This window comes from Leucopleurus acutus (genome assembly GCF_964270905.1).
Source record: "Leucopleurus acutus genome assembly, chromosome: 2".
NCBI lineage: Eukaryota > Metazoa > Chordata > Mammalia > Artiodactyla > Delphinidae > Leucopleurus > Leucopleurus acutus.
In genome coordinates this window covers 185,092,437-185,113,652 of record NC_139143.1, presented here as the reverse complement: position 1 = coordinate 185,113,652, position 21,216 = coordinate 185,092,437, and the positions used below count along the sequence as shown (strand labels likewise).

At 47.8% G+C, this 21,216-nt stretch overlaps 1 protein-coding gene across 1 annotated transcript; it reads right to left on the bottom strand.

The window, feature by feature from the left end:
- Nucleotides 1-467: 467 nt before the first annotated feature.
- On the bottom strand, nucleotides 468-21,142 carry EXOSC10 (exosome component 10). Its single transcript, XM_082856811.1, has 25 exons — nucleotides 21,030-21,142; nucleotides 18,618-18,754; nucleotides 17,746-17,869; nucleotides 16,591-16,695; nucleotides 16,139-16,304; nucleotides 15,875-15,989; nucleotides 14,737-14,812; nucleotides 14,415-14,525; nucleotides 14,067-14,210; nucleotides 13,379-13,569; nucleotides 12,192-12,348; nucleotides 11,884-12,032; nucleotides 11,669-11,719; nucleotides 10,907-11,018; nucleotides 8,945-8,995; nucleotides 8,704-8,782; nucleotides 8,501-8,610; nucleotides 6,242-6,337; nucleotides 5,823-5,897; nucleotides 4,584-4,671; nucleotides 3,446-3,519; nucleotides 2,756-2,927; nucleotides 1,881-1,942; nucleotides 1,234-1,310; nucleotides 468-597 (listed from the first exon to the last, which is right to left on the bottom strand). The coding sequence occupies exons 1-25, from the start codon at nucleotides 21,138-21,140 to the stop codon at nucleotides 567-569; spliced, it is 2,664 nt and encodes an 887-aa protein (XP_082712937.1). The 5' UTR covers nucleotides 21,141-21,142; the 3' UTR covers nucleotides 468-566.
- Between the last annotated feature and the right edge of the window lie 74 nt (nucleotides 21,143-21,216).

Here is a 21,216-nt window from a genome sequence, read left to right as displayed (position 1 = left end):
CTGCATTGGCAGGCGGACTCTCAACCACGGCGCCACCAGGGAAGCCCTGTTATTACTTTTATAATTGGGAAAAAAAGTGTAAAAAGAAAAGAGAGAGAGAAAGAAGCAGAGAAGAGACCAGGCCCTCGTGAAGCCCCGCTGGTTCTAGGCACCCACCAGTCCCTCCCGAATGTCCTTTCCACCATTTGGCTTCATTCATGTGATCCGAAGGTGTGTGAACAAGTGAGAACTCTCGGGATGGACAGTCGGGTGAGCGCTGTGCTCCAGGCCTCCCTTTCCTGAGTCACAGGACAGCCTCCTGCATTCCCCCCTGGAGGTGGTTCTGGATTTCTCCAGAAACCACACCCCAAGGGCACACTTACCCCAGGCCACTGATGATGGTGATCTGGACAAGATGAGATCTGCTCTCTCCTGCCAGAGCCGTGGTGGCCGCAAAAGAAAAGTCAGGAACCCGCTTTCTTCCAGTAAGAATTATTTTTAATGGTTTAAAAATGAGTCTGTACAAAACCAGCACCACCATTTGGTGCTTCCAGTCCATGGGAGGATCCCAAGGGTCTCTTCCAACACTATCTCTTTGGCCAATTGTGCCTGAAACCTCTGTAGAGACAGCACGAAAACAAGAGAGTTACTTCTTCCAGTGTGGCTGAACGTCGGCTCTCAGCCAGTTTATAAAACGTTGTGAACCTTAATCATGCAGAACGGAGGGAAAATGGACTCTCTGGGGGTTGCGAGGACTGAGCAGGGCAGCAATGTGCCCCGAAACTCCAGCAGACAAGAGCGGGGCCGGAACGGCCGAGCTGACCGAGATCTACAGGCAGGTCCCTCCGTTACGGCCACAGCCTGGGGGCAAGTCCTCTGACCTCAGGGTCTGCCTCAAGGATCAGGGTTTCACGCCTCTAACTAAAATATTCCTGAACAATGACAACCCACATTTGCTTACGGACTGTTTTTCTCATTCCTCAGAAGCAAGCTGATCTAGGCAAACTTCAGACCTATTTGCTCCGAGGCGCCCCTGGGAAACCGTATGGTACCAGGAGAGCACTGAGGGTGACTGGAGCCCGGGGAGGCCGTGGCTGTGACTGGCATCCAGCGATCACCTCTCCTGTCCCAGCTAGTTTTCCAAATGACAAAGGGTGGGATCGGGTTGGGAAAGGCCCTCTGAAAGTCTTTCCACCTAAGGCCTCAGAGCTGCTCACCGGGTTTCCCGGGCCACGCCGGCCATCTGGCACGTACCTGTCTGACTTTCCAGTTGGAAAAGACATGCTTTTGTTTCCCATCGGCTGTTTAATTTTTTTGGCTGCAGTGCATTTCTGAAAAGAAGCCATTGAAGCTGAGTGACAACCATGACTGCAAGACGCACAGGAAAACACCCCTGAGCTCAGATGGCCCATCAAGGACTCCAGCGCCACTGGTGTGACTCTGGTTTTCTTGCAACTGGACATTTCTGGGTGTTTCTGAAGGCGAGGCCATACAGATGAGCTACTGAAGAAACGGGAGGGCTCCACGTGGGCCTCGCCGCCCCCCCATGCCAGACGTCCAGCCACCCTCTGCTCTGACTGGAAGCAACGCCCACGGTGGGGTGGGGGGGCAAAGGCAGGCCTGTGCCAGCAGCCACAGGGAGGGTTTCGGCCTGTGGCTGTAATTCCCATGGCAGCAAACAGAGTAACACCCTTCAAAACGACACACCCACTTCTATAGACTCTTTAAAACATTTTTTTTCTTGCTAGAATAGTTGACGGGTATTGTCTGTACTTGGGAAGAAACGAGGTGAGGGAAAAGATATGCAAAAAGGATTCCTAGATGGACCTGTCTTCCAAGCAGTGGAAGAGGTCAACAAACACGCACCTGGAGCATGCTGGGGTTCTCAGTCTATTACTTACCTTGCCAGACGGTGGCTGCTTATTTGGGTCAAACTGGGAAGAAAGTGTGGATTTGCTGTCTCCTGAAAGGTAAGAGAAGAGACGCCGGTGATCGTGTGAGTGAGTGAATACACACAACAGACTTACTACCAGGCCGGGGGCACAACATTCAGGCAGTGTGGGCTGTCAGTCCACTACCCCTTTACCGAGAGAAACTTCTGGCTGATGTAACTTCACAGATCATGTTCCCAGTAGCTAAGGGCAGCCTGGAGACAAGGCTCATTTCTCACAGGTCTATTCTTAGGTCAGGGGCAGGTGGCTAAAGCACTGGCCACTTTACATCAAGGAAATCTATCTGGTTTCTGTGCAGGATGAAGCCACTGTCAGTAAACTGGGACCAGAGGTGACATTCCTGCAGAAAAGACTGCTGTGTTGCCAAGGAGGCTGCTCTGTAGTCAGGAATGCCAGCCTCAGCCCCTTCAAAGTAGACAGGCTCTCACCGGCTCAGGAAGCACAGAGCTTCATCTCCTGGGCATCAGGTTTTCTCAACAAACCAAATCGTGTGTGTATGTGTGTGTGTGTGTGTGTGTGTCAAATCGTGTGTGTGTGTGTGTGTGTGTGTGTGTGTGAAAACACAAGCTCTTGTGAAGAAGGATGAAGCCACGATTAGAACAGACACCATTGTGCTGAACCACCAGAGCGGCTCCTACAAGTCAGTCCCAGGGGCTGAGGGAGGTGGGTTTCTGTCCGGTCACCACTGTGTCCTTGTCTTGCCCTCACAACTCCTGCTTCGTGCCAGGTGTCAGGCAGAGCTTAAGTTCCGCCGAAGGCCCGCTGTTTCTTTACCCCATGTGACATGGCAGGTAGTCCTTGCAGGGCACCAGTTCTGGCCTCACCAGCAAAAGCCTTGAAATCCGACTTGCTGTAGTCATATGGGGTAAAATCTTTTTCTGGTGGATCTGGGTCTTTCAGCTTCTTGGAAATTTTGAATCGTTTCTTGTCTTGTTTCTGTTCTGTCGTCCCCGGGTCACTTGTTGTTCGTTCCCTCTTCTTGGCAGCGTTCTCTAGCTGTGGATTGAACAGACCCGTAAGAGAGCAGCACGCCCTGCGTGCCCGCAGAGAGCACATCGCGAGGGACCCACCGCCCCCTGGGCTGTAACGACTGACTCGGTGATGGGGAGAGGAGCGCCGGCGGGCAGTCTGGGCGGGGCTGCCGCCAGGTGGACCGAGACGAGCTCCCAGAGGGAGAATGACATCGGGCCACTTCGAAAGGCCGGGGCTGAGCATTCCAGAATGTTTGGGTGCCAGGGAGTGAAACAGCTCCCAGGAGGTGTGGGACACAGCGCGGGCTTGAAGCCCTGTCTACTCCTACAGGCGAGGGGCACGTTTATCCCAAATGCGGAGGGAGGAACGTCGAAGAGGGATGACAGCGTCAACTTTCTCAAGGGGCACGAGGCAGCACTGCTTGACAAGCCAGCATGAACTGGGAAGAAGCAAGCATTTAATCCAAAGCTGAGGGCAAGCCCTCCTGATGCTTGAGAACAATCCTGACCACAACCAGAAAACGCAGAAAAGCCAGCACGTACGGCGGCCTGCTGGCGGACGGACACGGCCTGCTCCGCTGCTGCTCTGCACTCCTCCTTGGCCTGGTCCCGGGCAGCTGCAAGAGAGAGAACCGTCTCTGTGCAGCCTCCGCCCTCCTCTGCCCACAGCGGTCGCCCCAGCTGCACGCGCCCTCCCTGCCCCTCAGCCCCCTTTGCTGGTCCCACCCCACCTCCCCAAATCCCCACAGGGTGGCTGCCGTGGGGCTCGGGCCCAGATGCTCTTCTCATAACCCGCCATCTCAGTCCACACCCACACCTGCCCCTCATGCACTGGCCTACGGGACACCTCTGAGGGTGCTGCGTCGGGATCTCAACTGTAACACGTGAAGGACCAGAACCAAAACCTCGTCCGCCTCGAACCGGCTCCCTCTTCAGCCTCACTGTCGACGGCAGCCCCACCTCCTCAGGCACTCAGGATGAAACCTCTCGAGTCCACAGACCACCCTTGAGTCCTCACCCCACGCTGTCGGCTTCACTATGGGCCACACCCAGGCTCTGACTTCTCACCACCTGCTCTGTCCCCAGCTCGTCCACGCCAGCGTCCCCTTGCACCTGCATTCCAGCCCTGCCTCCTGACCGGACTCCCTGCCCTGCCCTCTGCGCGGCTTCCAGGGGGAGGCCTCCACAGCCTAATTCAGCGCATGTCCCTCTTCTGCTCAGAACCCTGCAAGGCTCCCAACTCACTTGGAATTAAAGTCCTGACAACAGATTCCTGCTCTCTGCCCTCCCCTCCTTCCCGCCTTCCTCATCCCGGGGCCTCCTGGCCACGCTGAGCAGCACGGCGAGCTGGGGCCTTGGCCTCGCTGCGCCTCCGGTCCGGTACCCTTCCCCTGATCGCTGCAGGTCTCTGCTCAAGCCACGTTCACTGACTGCCGTAGGGAAGTAGCCCGGCGGCCCTTCAGGCCCATCCCCCAGCACCTCCTACCTCGCTCTCTGACCAAGTACCCGCTGCCCTGACAGCTCACACATCCACCGGCGGGCCGTCCGCCACCCCTCAGCAGGGCGGAGGCTGCTTTGCTGTATCTGGCACGTCGCTGAAGGATTAAAACCACAGGACGACGTGCGAGGGCTGTTCTCTAACGAATGCGCTGAGTCTCTGAGGAAGCAGACGCTGCGCTACCTGTGTGCTCAGCTGCCTTCTTCTTGGCGGTTTCTTTAGATTCTTTTTGTACCTGTACCTGGCTTGCCAGCTTCCAACGGTTGCTGATCTATAATGAAAACAAACAAAACAAAAAAACTCCAGAACTCAGCCACCTAGGAATGCTTTATTTTTTTAATGAGGTGATGCAGAGCATGCTAACCTAGCAGCTATATACATTCTAGGTTATAAGTTCCATATCTAATGACACACAAAATAAAACCTCAGGCTGGCTTTATTTATAAGCTACTTATTAAGAAGGACAAAGTACAGCTGTATCCCAGGCACGGGGCTGGATGCTCACATATCCACCCTCTCATTCAGTCCCTTCTGTGATCCCGGGACAGTGGCATTAACATCACCCCTGCTTTACGGACAGGAAGCAGTCTCGGAGAAGCTACGATAACTTGTCCAAGGGGCGTGGTTAATAAATGGCGGAGATGGGATTCAAGGCGGGACTCCTGCAAGTCTGACGTGCTTCTTTATGACACCACCTGTACCTGCGGCCTTAGAACGCATCTAGGTGGCAGGAACCAGCAAGCACGGTGAGGGACGGATGGCTGCTGAGCGTGCCACAACCAGTGGGGGAAACCCTGCCTGACTCCCCGTCTAACAGCAGCAGGCTAACCACCAGTGACAGGGTGGAGGCCCATCAGGGGGTCGGCCTGATTCTCTCGCCTAAAGAAAGAGTGGTGCTGGGAGCAGAGGGAGGCAGGCCACCTATCTGACCAGAGCGCTACTTTCTGCAGGGAGGAAGAGGGCTTTGAACAGACAATTCACATGCGGGCTCCCAGGAACATCTCACGGGGACCCAGGGAAGATGTGCTCTCATTCTTACTCACAATGCTGCTGAAGACAAACCACACGACATACGACAGAGTGCTTTAAAATGTAAGCCGTCACCTTATAATATTCATATATCAAAACGCACCAAGCTGTACATTTCATATCTCTGTACTTTACACCAAGTAAATTAAACTTCAATTTAAAAAAACAAAAACCAAAGATCTGTTTCTTAAAAAGTCCCCCAATGCTTTCGAAAATCTGATTAAAGTCTGGCTGCTCTCTCTGGAAACAATGCTTATATATGAAGTGCTTCTTGCATTCACTTCCAGGGAGGTTCACAGATGGGCTTGTTTAAAACAGAAACCTGGTTTAAGAAATTAAGAAGTCCCCTTTTCTTAGAAAGTCACTCTTAGAAAGGGTGACAAATCCACTTACTTCATAGATTTTTGAAGATGGATCGAACTTTGCTGTCTGAGAGACGTGAGCCCGGGATTCTAGTGAAGGCAGAAACTGGAGAGATGGAGACGCAGTCACGTTAACCGCTGAGAAACGGAATCTGGACCCAGAGGTCGGTGGCGCTGAGATGGGAGTTTTCCTGCTGGTTCCATCTTAGGAGGCCTCAGTGCAAAGCATCAGCCTGGCCGCGGCTGCCTGGCCCTCAAGTGGGGTCTTCTTTTTGGCTTTGTCTCAAAAGACCTGACCCCAGGTCTCAACCCACTGCCGGGGACGACTTCACAGTTTTGAGGCTTCCAGTCTCTGAACACTCTCAGCTTCTTTTCCAGGCAAAAGGCACCTACAGCTACAGAAAGCTCTGCCTCTTCTGTCAGCCCTTAACATACACAACCATTACTTACCATCCGAAATGGATTTTCAAAGGACTCCATTATGTTCTGGGCTTTTTTCTGTGCAACTGTTAATGGACCCTTTCCATTTTCTTCAGCACTAGGTTCCTGCAGGGACAGAAAGTGATCACTCATGTAATCATTCTGTGACTTTAAGATACAAGCAAGAGGAATAACAGTAACAGTAATGATACTAACAGTTGACATTCATTCATTCATTCACACCATGCCGCATACGGGGATTTTAGTTCCCCAATGAGGGATCAAACCCGTGGCCCCTGCAGTGGAAGCACGGAGCCCTAACTACTGGACCACCAGGGAATAACTTACATTTATTTTTTTATTTAAAACTTTTTTGGGACTTCCCTGGCAGTCCAGTGGTTAGGACTTGGTGCTTTCACTGCAGTGGCCCAGGTTCAATTCCTGGTTGGGGAACTAAGAGCAAGCTGCAAAAAAAACAAAAACAAAAACAAAACAAAGCAAAAAAAATGAAAACAAAAACAAAAAAAAAAAACAGAAACAACCCCCCAACCCAAAGAAAAACCCCCAAAACAATTTTAATTTAAACTTAAAAAATTTAAGTATAGTTGATTTACAATATTAACGACTATTCTTTTTAAAGCCTCCCCTATGCATAAGGCACTGTAATAACCTGTAATAGCACACAGTAGGGTGTTTAATACATATCTATTGAATCAATGAATTCTCACCATGTCCTTACAACCTATGAGCTATGTGGCATTATTCTCACCATCTTACAGATGAGGAAAGTGAGGCTGGGAGAAGTTAAGAAAGTCTTCCAGAGCCTTGCAGCTAATAGGTGCAGAACAAGGATTTAAACCCAGGTCTGGCTGGCTCTAAAATGTGGGGTTGTAACCTGAAATTTAAAATCATACACCTGTATAGGTAACCAATGAAATTATGCAACAGAATGTTGCTTCCACCTGGGTTCATCAGCATGTGCTATCCTTTGGCTTTTTCTGTAGTTAGGCTCCCTGCCACACAGGGCACAAGGAGATCCAGCATCCTTTAGACCAGGCACAGCACTTACACGTCCACACAGACGCAGGTTCACGCTCACATCTTTAGCTGCCTAATCACTTTGTGGCTCAATGAATTCTGCGGTCAACTAAAGCTCCTAGACTTTTTTTCACATGAAGCAAGACTAAATGTATGTAATTAAGTGAAAAGGAAAGTTCACTCCCGGGTGGTACATCTTGCAGGCGGTACTTCACCTCCCTGGCTTTGGCCCAGCATCCGAGTGTGGTGGAATAGCTGTGAACGGTGATCCCGTAACCTACTGGACCACCAGCTTCTTAACCATCTGAACATCTGCTAAGCTTGACACTTGTCTTTTTCCATATAGACAGTATTCTTGCTTCTCTTTCTCAGTTCCTTCTTTCTAGAAATTATGGGTTTTCCTTCCTACCACATCTATTGCTTGCTGTATTCAGAATTTTATCTGTGCGTTTTCCTTTCGTCCCTGGTCATTTCAGTATCTGTCCATCCTGACCAACAAATGCACCTTGGTCTTCCTTGTGCAAAGAACCTGCAGCTCAAGTCACTGGCGGAAAGGAGAAGCGTGCTGGGTGGGATAGACCGGGATAAGCTCTGTCGCATCCCAGCCCGATTCCAGGAACACGGCTGGGCTCAGGCGGGCCACACTGGGACTCCACACTGGATGGAGTCACTACCTACCAGGACTCAGCCTCTCTCTGGGATGGGGAACAAGCTCCTACCCACTTCCTAGTGCCTGATTTCCTGCAGCTCACTTCCTCTAACGAGCCAGACTGGAGAAATGCTCTGTAAATCTTCTCTTTTTCATCCAGAGCACATACAGGTGGTGCTGGCGGCTGTCAGGAAGGTATACACAGCACACACTCTTCATCGGAGACATCACTCCATCCCTTCTGGGAATCAGGGTGAACTGTCCCTTGACCGTGGATGTTCGGGAAAAGTCCCTGCTTATGCGCCCCTGGAGCCCACAGCCACTTCCCTGGGGGGCCATTGGTGAGTATCAAGATGTCAACCCTCCCTTGAGGATCTCCTCATGCAGAGCGCACAGAGAATCCTCTGCCACCTCCCACAGACCTCCTCGTCAGGGCAGCAAACACCACCTGGCTGACGGCCTCCATGCCCACTCCCACCACTGCTGGCTTCTACTTCTGGTGTTCGGCTCAGAGGTGGCCACGACACTCCAGGCAGACGGCCTGTGTGATAAACCCAGTACGTCCCCCCGGTCTGTCTCCCCTCCCCGAAGATGTTACTCACGTTAAATAACGTGATGACAGCGGTAGCGATAAGGCATCCGGAGTCCGGCAGGGCCTCCTCTTCTTCTCGGGCAGTGGGGAGGCCCTCCTGCTTCTGCACCGGCACAGGCCCTACAGGGAGGGAAGTCAGCACGGTCGAAGCCTGTGGGATGGCACACCAGGCAGCCCCAGCTGTCCAGGATATTCCAGAGGGCTTTTCATTACCATTGGTTGCAATGAGAGGACAGCCGTCTGACGGGGCGTGGGAGCAGTCGTGGGGGCCGAAGAGAGCATTCTCCAATCTCTGCAACAAAAAGAAAGCACCAGGCTGACACGAACAACCTGCAAGCAGGGGGCAGCCTTCTGCCCGAGGTGTCAGGCCCTGGTGTCTGTCAGGGAGGTTGGGTCCGCGCTGGCTTTGACTGATGTCTCCCGCAAAGAAGCAACAATAAACACATCCTGGTACCTCAGGGTTGGGTGGTGGCCCGTCCTTCCTCACTCCAGCTGCAACTTCAGACTGAAAAGTAAAAACAAAGAGAATTTGAGAAAAGTCCCCTAAATTTGATGATACACACATTTTTTCCCCCTCAGCGCAGAAGGGTCCGTTCACTAGACGGTGTTTTTCTCAAGAGCCCAGAGAGTTTCTCTCATCCCTTCATCCCTTCCAGTGCCTGGCACTATAATTACTTAGTGCTCAATAATTATTTGTTGGATGAAAGAATAAAACCTTTTATCGTAACAAGGCACAATGTGGAAGGACTCCAAAGAGCTTGATAAAGATTCTTCTCTTGTCACCAGCGTTTCTCTCTTTACTTGGAAAAAGTATAGAGTCAAGAAAGAAATTTTAACATGAAGACAGTAAATATGTTTATCCTCAGATTCTCTTCTTTTTCACCTTTTCAAAGGGGCTGATTTCAAGTCTTCTGGAATCAATAATCTTTCAAAAAATTGTAAACATGATTTACCACATGCTGACACTACTTAGACAAAACATGAAAAACTGTCCCAATAAAACACAAATCAAAACATGCAGGGCTTCCCTGGTGGCGCAGTGGTTAAGAGTTCGCCTGCTGATGCAGGGGATGAGGGTTCGTGCCCCGGTCCGGGAAGATCCCACATGCTGCGGAGCGGCTGGGCCCGTGAGCCATGGCTACTGAGCCTGCGCGTCCAGAGCCTGTGCTCCGCGATGGGAGAGGCCACAACAGTGAGAGGCACGTGTACCGCAAAAACAAAAAAACAAAAACAAACAAAAAAAAACATGCCAATTTACCTGACATCTTGCATTATCTACACAAAAGCAGAGGCGTGCTGGTGTGTGCGTGCCCATGCGTCGCACATAGACGTAGATGTATGGATCTGGATTATGGGCTGGGGACCCTGCTTTCATCTAAATTTTCCTAAACTTTAGCATCTCCTTCACAGTTAGCTGGTGACATTTCTGAATTCCCCTCTTCTATCCAAGGTTCTCATGTTTCCCATCACCTTGGCTTTATATGTGGAGTGAACTGTCCTTGACTCCACCTCCGTTATTTTCAAATCCACTTGCCAGTCGGGGAATACCTCTAAAGCACTTAGCATCGTGCTCCAAAAGAAATGGCAGGGAAGGGCTTCCCTGGTGGCACAGTGGTTGAGAGTCCGCCTGCCAATGCAGGGGACACAGGTTCGTGCCCCGGTCCGGTAAGATCCCACATGCCGCAGAGTGGCTAGGCCCGTGAGCCATGGCCGCTGAGCCTGTGTGTCCATAGCCTGTGCTCCGCAACGGGACAGGCCACAACAGTGAGAGGCCCGCGTACCGCAAAAAAAAAAAAAAAGAGAAATGGCAGGGAATTCCCTGGCGGTCCCGTGGTTAGGACTCGGTGCTCTTACTGCTGAGGGCCCAGGTTTGATCCCCGGTCTGGGAGCTAAGATCCCACAAGCCACACGGTACAGCCAAAAAAATGAAAAAAAGAGATGGCAGCTGTTGTCTCCATCTGTTATTAAGTCCCATCGATCTTTTCTTCTGAAGATACTTCTTGTACCCGTCCTTTGCTTTCCATTTCTGTGACCAACACACTCATCAGGGCACTATCACTTCACTCTGGACCACTGCCCGTTTTCCAAAACGAGCTCCCTGTGTTGAGATCCCCACTCCATTTTATCCCGCCGGGTTAACTGCCTCTGAACAACAGCTAACCAGCCCCTTAGACATCATTAGACATCACTGACTCATTGGATGATCAAAGATAAGGTCATGAAAAAAAGGATGAGTTTTAGCTTTTGATTATCATAAAGATACACCCACTGGATTTCCTAAATCCTATTATGTCTTCAGGATTTTTTTAGAATGGAGACCAGCTCACGTCCATAGGACACGATAAGGAGTAAGACACTGGCAGACAGGGTTGAGAACCTGCTGAGTTGGGAACGTTTAGCAGAAAAGCTTTCTTACCTTGAGCAGGGGCATCTCTCGCGCCTGCTGAATTAAAAGATGCATTTCATTGATCTGCTGCCGTACAAGAGGTGGCACAGGGTTACAGCAGGCTATGATGCCCTGAGGTTCCCTGAAGGCAAGCGAGAACACACTCAACTCATCGCCTAGGAACACAGCCCTCAAAGGCTCCAGGAAAGGACAATAACCAGATAAAGGCAGAGCACGGAAAGCTCAGGTGGACACCAAGGAAACACCGTCACGTCCGGGCAGCCCAGCCAGCTGCTCCTAGACGTGCTCCCTGCTGCACTGAGCCTTGAGCAGAAAGCCTCTTACAGCTGCCTCCTGCTAACCGGGAGAGCTGGAAAGAAGGGCCGCAGCTCTGCTGTACTGCGATTCTGCAAGGAGGTGATAGAAGATTATGAACTTTGATTCTCTGCTTATACTTCAATTAACATCATAAAACGTCTAAAATCATAAGATAGCTTAATTTGGAAGAAGGTACAGACATTTTCCTTCCTTGTAAGTGGACGCTATAGGCTCAGAGACTTACATGGGACTCAGTATAAGGCACATCCACTGAAACAGTTCCAGTTCAGAAGTTTTACTGCCTAAATGGCAGCCCAAGGGCAGAGACTGCATTCCTTGGTGCTAACTTCCTTGAGCACTAATCTTCTCTGAGTAAACAGCCTTGAGGCAATAACAATCAGGGAAGCTGGACTGTGAAGGACAACTCTTCTCTACTGAGAAAGTCCGCGAGCATATTAATCAGGTCTCACTCACTTGGGCAGTTCCTCAGCTATCTTTAGCATCATATGGTTTGGAAGGACATATCTGGAATAAAACACACAAAAGGATCACATTAAATTCAGCCAACAAGTTCCACTATATGCTATAACCCTGGGAAAACAACCAACTTTCATGGCAAAAAGGAAAAAAAGTCCATTATTTCCTTGTTACCAGACCTGGCAAGATTAAAAGAATCTCTAGTCTCTTACCCATAACTTTCATCTTCCCTGCGAGCTGTTTTATCCCTCCAGGCAAACAGCAGCTGAAAGGCCGTTAGTTGCTGTGTGTTGAGATGTTTCTTTTGCTTTCTATACAGTTCCAGGTAAGATTCATCCGTGAAGATAGGTTTGATGAATTTCTGCAAAATATTACCGAATAGTCAAGATCAGTGGGAATCAATACTGTGCCCTGGGCTCTTCAAGACACTGGGCTCTTTCCATGAATGCAAAGAGCAAAGCAAAGAACAAGTGGGACCTGAGCGGAACCCGGGTGTCGGAACCCGGGTGCCGGGCTTTACCTTGAGGCAGATGTCACGGCTCCGCTGCCACTCCACCTGCAGCTGCGTGGGCTGCTCGTTGCCACGCTCCCACAGCTCCAGCCTCATCTTATCATAGATGTAAAGCAGGTAATGAGTGTCGTCTCGGGCATAGTTGAGCATTTCCTCAGGCAGAGGTCTAGAGTTGCAACAGAGAACACTGTTTCACACCTTTCCCCCCGGGGCGGCAATTCGACGTGTCTACGCTGCTGGAGCTAAGACATTTTTGGTTCCTTCTGATATCAAAGATTCTCTCCCGGCCAATACTACAGTTCTACCAGCATCTCCTGCATCTTCATATGACAAGCCACTCTTTTCACAGCTGGGTAGAAAGGGCAGCAGGGCAAGGATGTGGTTAAAAATAAGGGCCCTGCTGTCCTGAGTTTGAATCTTAGCCCAGGGTATGGCACGTGGCATGGGTTAAGTAACAGGTAGTGGTTTTTAGATTTTATCATTTTCATCTTACATTTGGACTTCACTAGATTCTCTTCAGAAATTCTGGCATGAGACGCGGAGAAAAGCTTGGTGCTTCTCCATACAACAGCTGCAACCTCAGAGAGGAAGCCGGCCATCTGAAATGACCAAGGTGAGCAGGAGTCCCACAAAGTACGGCCAAGACTCCGTTACAGCCTTTGACTATAGTAAACACTGACTATAAGGCTAAGTCAGCGCTGTACCTTAGAATCCTCTCACACCTATGCGAGACCATCTCACACATACACAAGCATCCCTACCCGGCAGATGTGAGTTACAAACAAGAGACTGGCGTTGACAAATGCTGACATGGTGCGGCTCTTTCAACTACTATTTCCGTGAAGCATAACACACTATTTGTTTATCTAAGATAGTAATTCCCAGCTTTTTCAAATAGGAAGCATTTTTTTAACCAATCCATTTAAAAATTTTTAAATTCCTCACATTACAGAACTAAACCGAAATTTACTAACATTCCCCTCTATGTAACATAATCAGCCCAACATAAACTTCATTGTTATTCTAAAACTTCCAGTTGTCCTTATGCAACGAAAACAACTGGAGAAAAGCCCAACGACATTCAACTGAAGATTCAAATGGTATTACAGCCTGCACAAAGGTCTCCAGGAGTGGGAGTTAATGAATGCCGAGGCCTTCTTCTGCCATCCCCATTTCCTGGTCAAGAACAAACTAACCGTATTCTCCAATCGGCCAGCTGATACTGCTTGTTTGATTCCACGTTGCAGTAGAGCTTCAGCAGATGGTCGAGGGAGTGCCTGCCCAGGTTAAGAAGGCGTGCTGCCTGATGGGTATCAAACATGTTCACCACGTACAACCCAAAGTCCTTCTGTAGCCATTCTATGTCTGAATCGGCACCGTGGAAGACCTGAAAACAAAACCACAGTCAGGCAGTACAGTGGCACAAGGCCACTTATACTCTGAAATGAACTCTGCCCCTAGGTTATTAGAACACTGGAATTAGAAGACAGGATAAAGATTAAGATGGGTTCAGTTTTAAATGCCTCTTTTAATTTGGGCCACAGCCTTCTACACTCCTAACTGCATACTTGTAACTGCTAAGAGCTGATGATTCTAAGAAACCTGCTTTGCTAACTTCAAGGGTAGTCATTAAGTCCAAACAATCTTGAGAGCATGGGCTCACTGCAGTACTCATCAAAGTGATTTAACATTTTTCTGGGTGGTAACGAGCTAAGCCTTAGCTCTTCTAACAGGGGTTTAGAAACAAAAGCAGTTTAGCATGTGGTACCCTAGTGTGAAGTTACTGTTATTTCTCTCAACTTTATTGGGTCCACGTTGAAATGATGAAAACAGTAAACTGAAAAGCACCTAAATCTTGCACTCACGTGCAAGAGTGGGACTGACCTTAACAATAGCTGGGTCTGTGAGGCTCTCATTGAGAATGTACATGTCACTGCGAAGCTCCAGGGTGTCAACGATGAAGTCTTCTGTCCGGGTGGAAATCTGCATCAGGCAGGTGAGCCCTAGGAAGCTCCGGTAAGAGTGGTGCTAAAACACACAGAAAGAAGGGAGAACAGGAGAAAAAAGATTTTACCAGGCTTACCTTTACCGATTTTGAAGTCAGTTATAAAGCAGAGTAATATAATTAATTTTTACCAAAAAGTAGATTTAAATTAGTATTAATTCTGTATTTCTTGAGTAGGTCAGCTCACAGGAAATGAAAAATTTCATTCCAGGTCATTAACAAGTTACCTCCAAGTCTACAGCAAATTCTTGACACTTCAGGAGCTTTCCATTGAGTTCCACTAGTTCATCCAGCGAGGACACGAAGTGGCAGGGTGTCTCTCCTACAGGTCTGTAGAACTGCATCACAGAAGTACGGGCAGAAAGAGAAGACTGTTAAGAATCATCTTTCGTGAAAGTACCAAAATTAAGAGTTCACGAAATAATCCAAAGTCATAACCTTCTACTTTAAAAATATTTAAGGAAAGCCAAAATTACATCCAGTAATCTATGTATTTGATTCTTCCTGGGCTACCTGGGTGCCATCCATCAGCTAAGGTTGAGCACTTACCTGGGGCTCTGGCTTTTGAAGGACTGAGTCTGGTGGAGTGAAGTGATCTAGTTCGTACTGATAAGGATGTGCAAACCTGAATCAATAAAACAAAAAGAAAAATCTTTTTGATTAATTCCATGATTCAAGGAAGAACAAATGCTTTAATCCGATTCGTAAAAACAAACAAGAAAAGACCATTGTGAAAATATTTTTAAAAGCGTCATTGTTTCAACAACGATTCAAGTGCATCAACAAAAAAAAAATTGGGTGAAACTTGTTCACCCTTAAAGTATGATAATTCAAAATCGGTTCATTTATACAGATTTGAGCACTAATTTGCCAACCACTGTACGGCTGCTGTTGTGGATGATACAGAAAGGTGAGATATGTAACGCCTTGTGGTTTGGAATAACGAATCTGTGAGGTGAGAGAGAGTGGTCAATACCTCAGTTGGTCATATACCAAATGATGTATTTTTTTCAGTTCCTCTATCAGATACTTGCATAAAAATCCTAAGTCTCTCAGTTCCTTGAGGGCAGGGCTGCCTTTCATTACCTTTATTTCTCTAGCACTCAGCTAGTGGCCTCACAGTGCAGAGCTGGGGCTGAGGCACAAACGCTCAGACACTCTGGCTGCGTGTGAGAAAAAGACCAACACTGACGAAGTTTTCATCACCGTTTTTCTTTGAACTGAAATCAAAGTCCTCTTGTCTGTTTTAAGCGAAGTTTTTCCAAGATGCTTATCCTGCCAGTGAGAAATGTCTTTTCTGTACTGAATTTATTGGTGAGCATTACCTTCTTGTTTGCGTCCACACCTAACAAGAAAGGCAGAGTGGTACAAAGGAAGGACACTTTTAAGAAAACTTGGGCTTAAAGTTCTAGTTCTGTGGGAAGTTAGCATCCCTAATTTTGTTTTCTCATCTGTCCAATGGGGACAAGAGCAACTGGCAGCTCTCAGGACTGCGTGAGGGCTACGTGAGACAGTGCTTGTGCGAGGCCCTCTGCGAACACAAGCAGGAGGTTTAATCGATAAGATGCACGTCAGGATAAGGACTCCTCAGATTCTGTTCTCATTCACACGTTACAGAAGTGACAGAGTGAAAATGCGGCACGAGGATGAGGGCCACGGCAGGACGTTCAGACAGGCAAACACTTACATGTCCTGCTCCACCTGCTGGGTTCTCTGCTGGTGGATGAAATCTGCCAGGGCAGGGGGGACATCCAAGTCCTCTGGTCGGTCCTGTGGGCGCTCCCGCCTTTCTTTAGAGAGTGCTGGAGACCCAAGCAGCGACAAAGACACATTCACATCTTGTCTAGTTATGGAGGGTTAACTGGCTCCCTCTGAATTTGAAGAAAGGAAGGTGGGAGGGATACCTTTTCCCCTTGATTCGTTTTTGTTGGGCAGAGCTGGCACTACTTACCCTGAGGGAGGGGTTTCTGAGCATTGGGCTTGATGAAGATTTTAGGAAGGAACGGCGTGTTGGAATTGTCAATCTTCTCTCGGAATTTAAGCTGAGGCCGGACGATGTTTTTTGCATGAAGCAGCCGGAATGTTTCACATTTTGTTTTTTTGCTATATTCTCCTGCCTATGATCAACAAATATAAATACTTTATAACACAGCAACTTGATGAATTAGAATAAATTCCAATTTATGCCTTCCAAAGACCACTCATTTAAGAATGTATGTGTGTGTGAGACTGGGGGGTTAGACAAGAGGGTGTAATTAGGTTGTGTCTATTTATGAGAACAACTTAGGCAGTGGCCAGTTCTGTGTCCAATAAGTTAAAACAGAAATGCAAATCAGAATGGGCAAGGGCCCTAATGCAAAGCTGACACTGAAAGCTCTAGTTCACCTGAAAAGCAGCCCTCACCTTCCGGTTCCAGCTGGACACTATGGTTTTAGGGACCTGCAATCCTGCAGGGAGGACAGGTTGTTGATTCTTATTCACACCTGATGCTTCATCCAGTAAAATGCCCTAAGAGTAAAAGAGACATTAATTTAGTATCTTCCTTTCAGGGTTAACAGAGCTAATTACCTAAAATTTTTACGAAATACATTCAGAGAATTATGTGCGAGAGTACACACTTATAAGGGTGGATCACTGTAGCAGAGGTGATTAGAGAGTCATCAATCGCAAATAAATGAAGCATTATTTGCTCAATGACAAGGCTGTTATCAGGCACTCCCTACCCTTGATCAAGTCTCTTTACAGTTCTGAATTGGGCTGAAAATTCAAAAGTGATTCAATAGTATGATGTGGCCCACTAAAATAATTAAAAAGACCCTAGACTGTATTAAACATAGAGGTACGGTATTTAGAGTGAGAATGAAGCGTGTCCTGATCTACTTTATAAAGATGTGGAATCTCAGTTTGGGCACCATTAACAGAGGTGCACCCAGCTGATAAATGCCAGGACTTGAAATCATAAAGTATGAGAAACCACTGAAAGACCTGTGGGCATTTAGACCATGGAAGAGATGACTTCAAGGGACAGGAGAGCATGATTTAAATATCTGCAGGACTGTCACATGGCTGACAGTTAGATGTGTTTTGGACAATCTGTGTGTATTTCTGTAAAGAATGTTATGCTGTAGTATTAGGTGTAAGTAGACAGTCAGCTAGATCAAATGATTCACATCTCCCTCCAATTATGCAAGTCAGGGTGTTGAGCAGACTGTGGATAATAGTAAAAATAGATGAAATTTTGGTTGGGATCTGTATCCAGAGGCCTCTTCTCTTGCAACAAAATGGGATTCGCAAATCTGGAAGGTAGATTACTAATACGGCACTTTAAAAACAGCCTTCTCCCGGGGCAGTGATACTCTGAAGTGATATAGCTGAAGACAACTGTGTTATTTTTGGGAAGAAGAAGCCAACTAGCAGAGGGAGGGAATGTCATTACAGGCCAGAAATGCTAAACTTCCTTTCTTTTCATTTTCTAAGGTGCTTGGGTTTCTTTTCATATTTAATAATACGAAAGCTCTTCATTTGTTAGTAACCTTAAGAGTAATGTGAAATACTCACCACTCTTTCCAGAATAACATCATTGGCATCAACTAGCAAATCAAACTTGTCCTCCAGCTCAGTCACTTTATTCTGATCCTTAATGTTGCTTCGACATCCATGGTACTGCATTACCCTACTCATGCTAGAAAGGACAGGAAAACCAAAATCAGCTTGTATACTTTTATTCATTTGTTTACAATCTAGGAGAAAGCTCCCAAGGCTTGGCTTAGACTATTCCCAATACTTTTTGATCAAACTAATAAAACCTGCACCCTTTAGCAAAAAACATTGCTAGTTGTATGGCACTGGGCAATTCACTGAATCTCACTAAGACTTATTTTTCTCATCTATTATTTGAGGGGGTGGAAGAAACTATCCCAAAGCTTCCTTTAAATTCTAAAAAAAAAATACGTAACACTATGTAAATAATATACTCTGCATTCATTGTTTTAACATGAAATCTAAAACAGATTCTCTAATTCTGTCATGCAACAGTTAAACAAAATCAATGTTTGTGTAATGCCTGTCCTAATACACTTATTAGAAAGCTATTACTAAAAAAGAAAATAGATTAAAAAGAAAAAGAAAGCTAATACTTGTGACTTTCCAAGTTGTGTGAGAGAATCTTGGATCTAGGTTTTCAAGTCCCATATTAATTAAAAAAGATTCATTGTCTATAGCTGCAATAGTCAATATATATATTTTAAAAGTAAAACTCAAAATTTACCAAGTAACATTTCCCTAATTAACATTTCCCACTGTCTCATTTTTACATTTTATAGCTCTAAAGCACAGAAAATTATGGTAAGAAAAAAACAAACTTCAGGAAAAATCATCTACTTCTTTATAGTCTTTTCTTTCAACATGAGAAACCAATATACAGTACTTACCACTGAAGCAACCTGTCTCCCTGTGTTTCACAAAATGCCTGGAAGCCAGGAAAACTTCGGTAAAAATCATACTCATCACCAAACTGTGGTAGGCCCCCAGATGCCTTGGTGACTGCCACCACTGCCCCAAGAGCAAACTGTCAAAAACCAGAAAAACAAGCATGTTTTAGACACAGATCACCATTCATTCAGCAACTCATTTTTTTTCAAGATCTACTATATATAATGAATTGTGCTAGATGATGAAGACCTTCATGCATCCAACAAATATTCATTTACTGCCGATTTTACACCAAGCCCTTATGATACAACAGTGAACATGAAACCAAGTTTTGGAGCTTACATTCTTGGGAGAGTAGGGACAGAAAGAACAAATACATATATAATATGACTAATATTCAAAACAGCCTGGGTTTGAGTCTTGGCTCTGCTACCTATTGACTGTGACCTTGGGCAAGTTATTTTATTTATTTGAACCTTAGTTTCCGCCTTTGAAAAATAGGCATAAGGGGGACTTCCCTGGTGGCGCAGTGGTTAAGCATCTGCCTGCCGATGCAGGGGACATGGGTTCCCGATGCAGGGGACACGGGTTCAAGCCCTGGTCCGGGAAGATCCCACATGCCGCGGAGCAACTAATCCTGTGTGCGACAACCACTGAGCCTGCGCTCTAGAGCCCACAAGCCACAACTACTGAGCCCGCCTGCCACAACTACTGAAGCCTGTGTGCCTAGAGCCCATGCTCCGCAACAAGAGAGGCCACTGCAATGAGAAGCCCGTGCACCACAACAAAGAGTAGCCCCCGCTCACTGCAACTAGAGAAAGCCTGTGTGCAGCAACGAAGACCCAAGGCAGCCAAAAAAGTAAATAAATAAATAGATGTAATCTCTCATTATTAAAAGAAGAAGAAGAAAAAAAAAGGGCTTCCCTGGTAGCGCAGCGGTTGAGAGTCTGCCTGCCAATGCAGGGGACATGGGTTCGTGCCCTGGTCCGGGAAGATCCCACATGCCGCGGAGCAACTAAGCCCATGCGCCACAACTACTGAGCCTGTGCTCTAGAGCCTGCGCGCCACAACCACTGAAGCCCCTGCGCCCAGAGCCCATGCTCCACAACAAGAGAAGCCCGCGCACCGCAACCAAGAGCAGCCCGTGCTCACCGCAACTAGAGAAAGCCCGCGTGCAGCAATGAAGACCCAACGCAGCCAAAAATAAATAATAATAATAATAAAAAAAAAGTATAAGGGACTTCCCTGGCGGTCCAGTGGTTAAGACTCTACGCTTCCACTGCAAGGGGCACGAGCCACGTGGTGCGGCATGAGCCATATGGTGCAGCAAAAAAAAAAAAAAAAAAAGACAATATAAGAATATTCTAGATCTTTTGGATAAGCAATTTAGAATGGCTACTGTCCACAGCTGGACTAGTGTTTATGGCTCAGTTAGTGCCAAGTAGGTCTCTATTTTAACTGTTGTGTGATAATGAGAAAAAACCTGAAGTGGCTGTCATAGGTAAATGACAGTTGGTCATATCAAGGCCAACTGACATTACTGTGAGTTGTGTAATAAATGTTTTCCAAGAAAAAAAAAGAGAGAGAGAGAAAGATGGGAACTTGAATCATGGTGGGGTACATGGTAACACTGAGCCACCCAATCAGGACCATGGCTAGTGGCCCAGGAACTATTCAGAACCAAATAAATGAATTAATAACAACATCTGCTAATGATGAATTAGATATAATGCGAGTGGCGTTTTGGAGGATCTGTAGTGCTAACTTACAAACTATTTTAGTTTCATGGTCTTGGAAGAGCTATGCATGAGGTGTTTAATCCCAGGTTTGTTTGTTCATATTTAGGCACCAATAGACAAATAATGTAAATGAACTCTATGTTCCTTCGAGGAGGCATTGATAAATGTTCTATGGCACCTCCAGGAGGGACACTCAGTGGCAGCTGTAACAGGTGACATTAAACCCAGGGTTTGGGATTATGTAGGATTGGCCCTCAAGAGAGGGAAGAAGCGCCATCCCGGCCGCGGGAGGCGTAAAGCAGCCAAGTCTCTCTGGAGAGTTGGTCGGGTGGCTCAGACCTGGGCGGGGTCGGGGTCGCGAAGGCTGGGGACATCAGGGTGACCAGAAAGCCCTTCCCACGAGGCGGAGATGGTTCTCCACACTCGGGACTACATGGGTTCAAACGGGAGATCAAGGACCCTGGGGAGTGTGGCGTCCCCGGGTGTCAGCGTGCGAGGCCCCATCCCCGGAGGATGAAGACTGTGCCCGGAGCGGGGAGCGGCCCCTAGACCCCCTCCCGAGGCTCCGCTGCAGCATGCGCGCAGCCGCGTGGGCGGCCTCCGAGAGGGTCCGCGCCTGCTTCCGGTCAGCCGCGGGCGGCTCCCTGTGCCCCCGAGGCCTCACGAGCTCACCTTCACGAAGCTGTCTGCATCGGGGAAGCCGGGCAGCACCATCTCCCCGTCAGACTCGGTAGCGCTTGTCGCCGACTGGGCCTTGGACTCTCGGGGACTGGGAAGCGCCATTTTTCCGGCTTGCACGGCTTTTCTCGCGAGAGTGCCTCAGCCAACGCGACGTGCACGCACTGCGCATGTGCGAAGG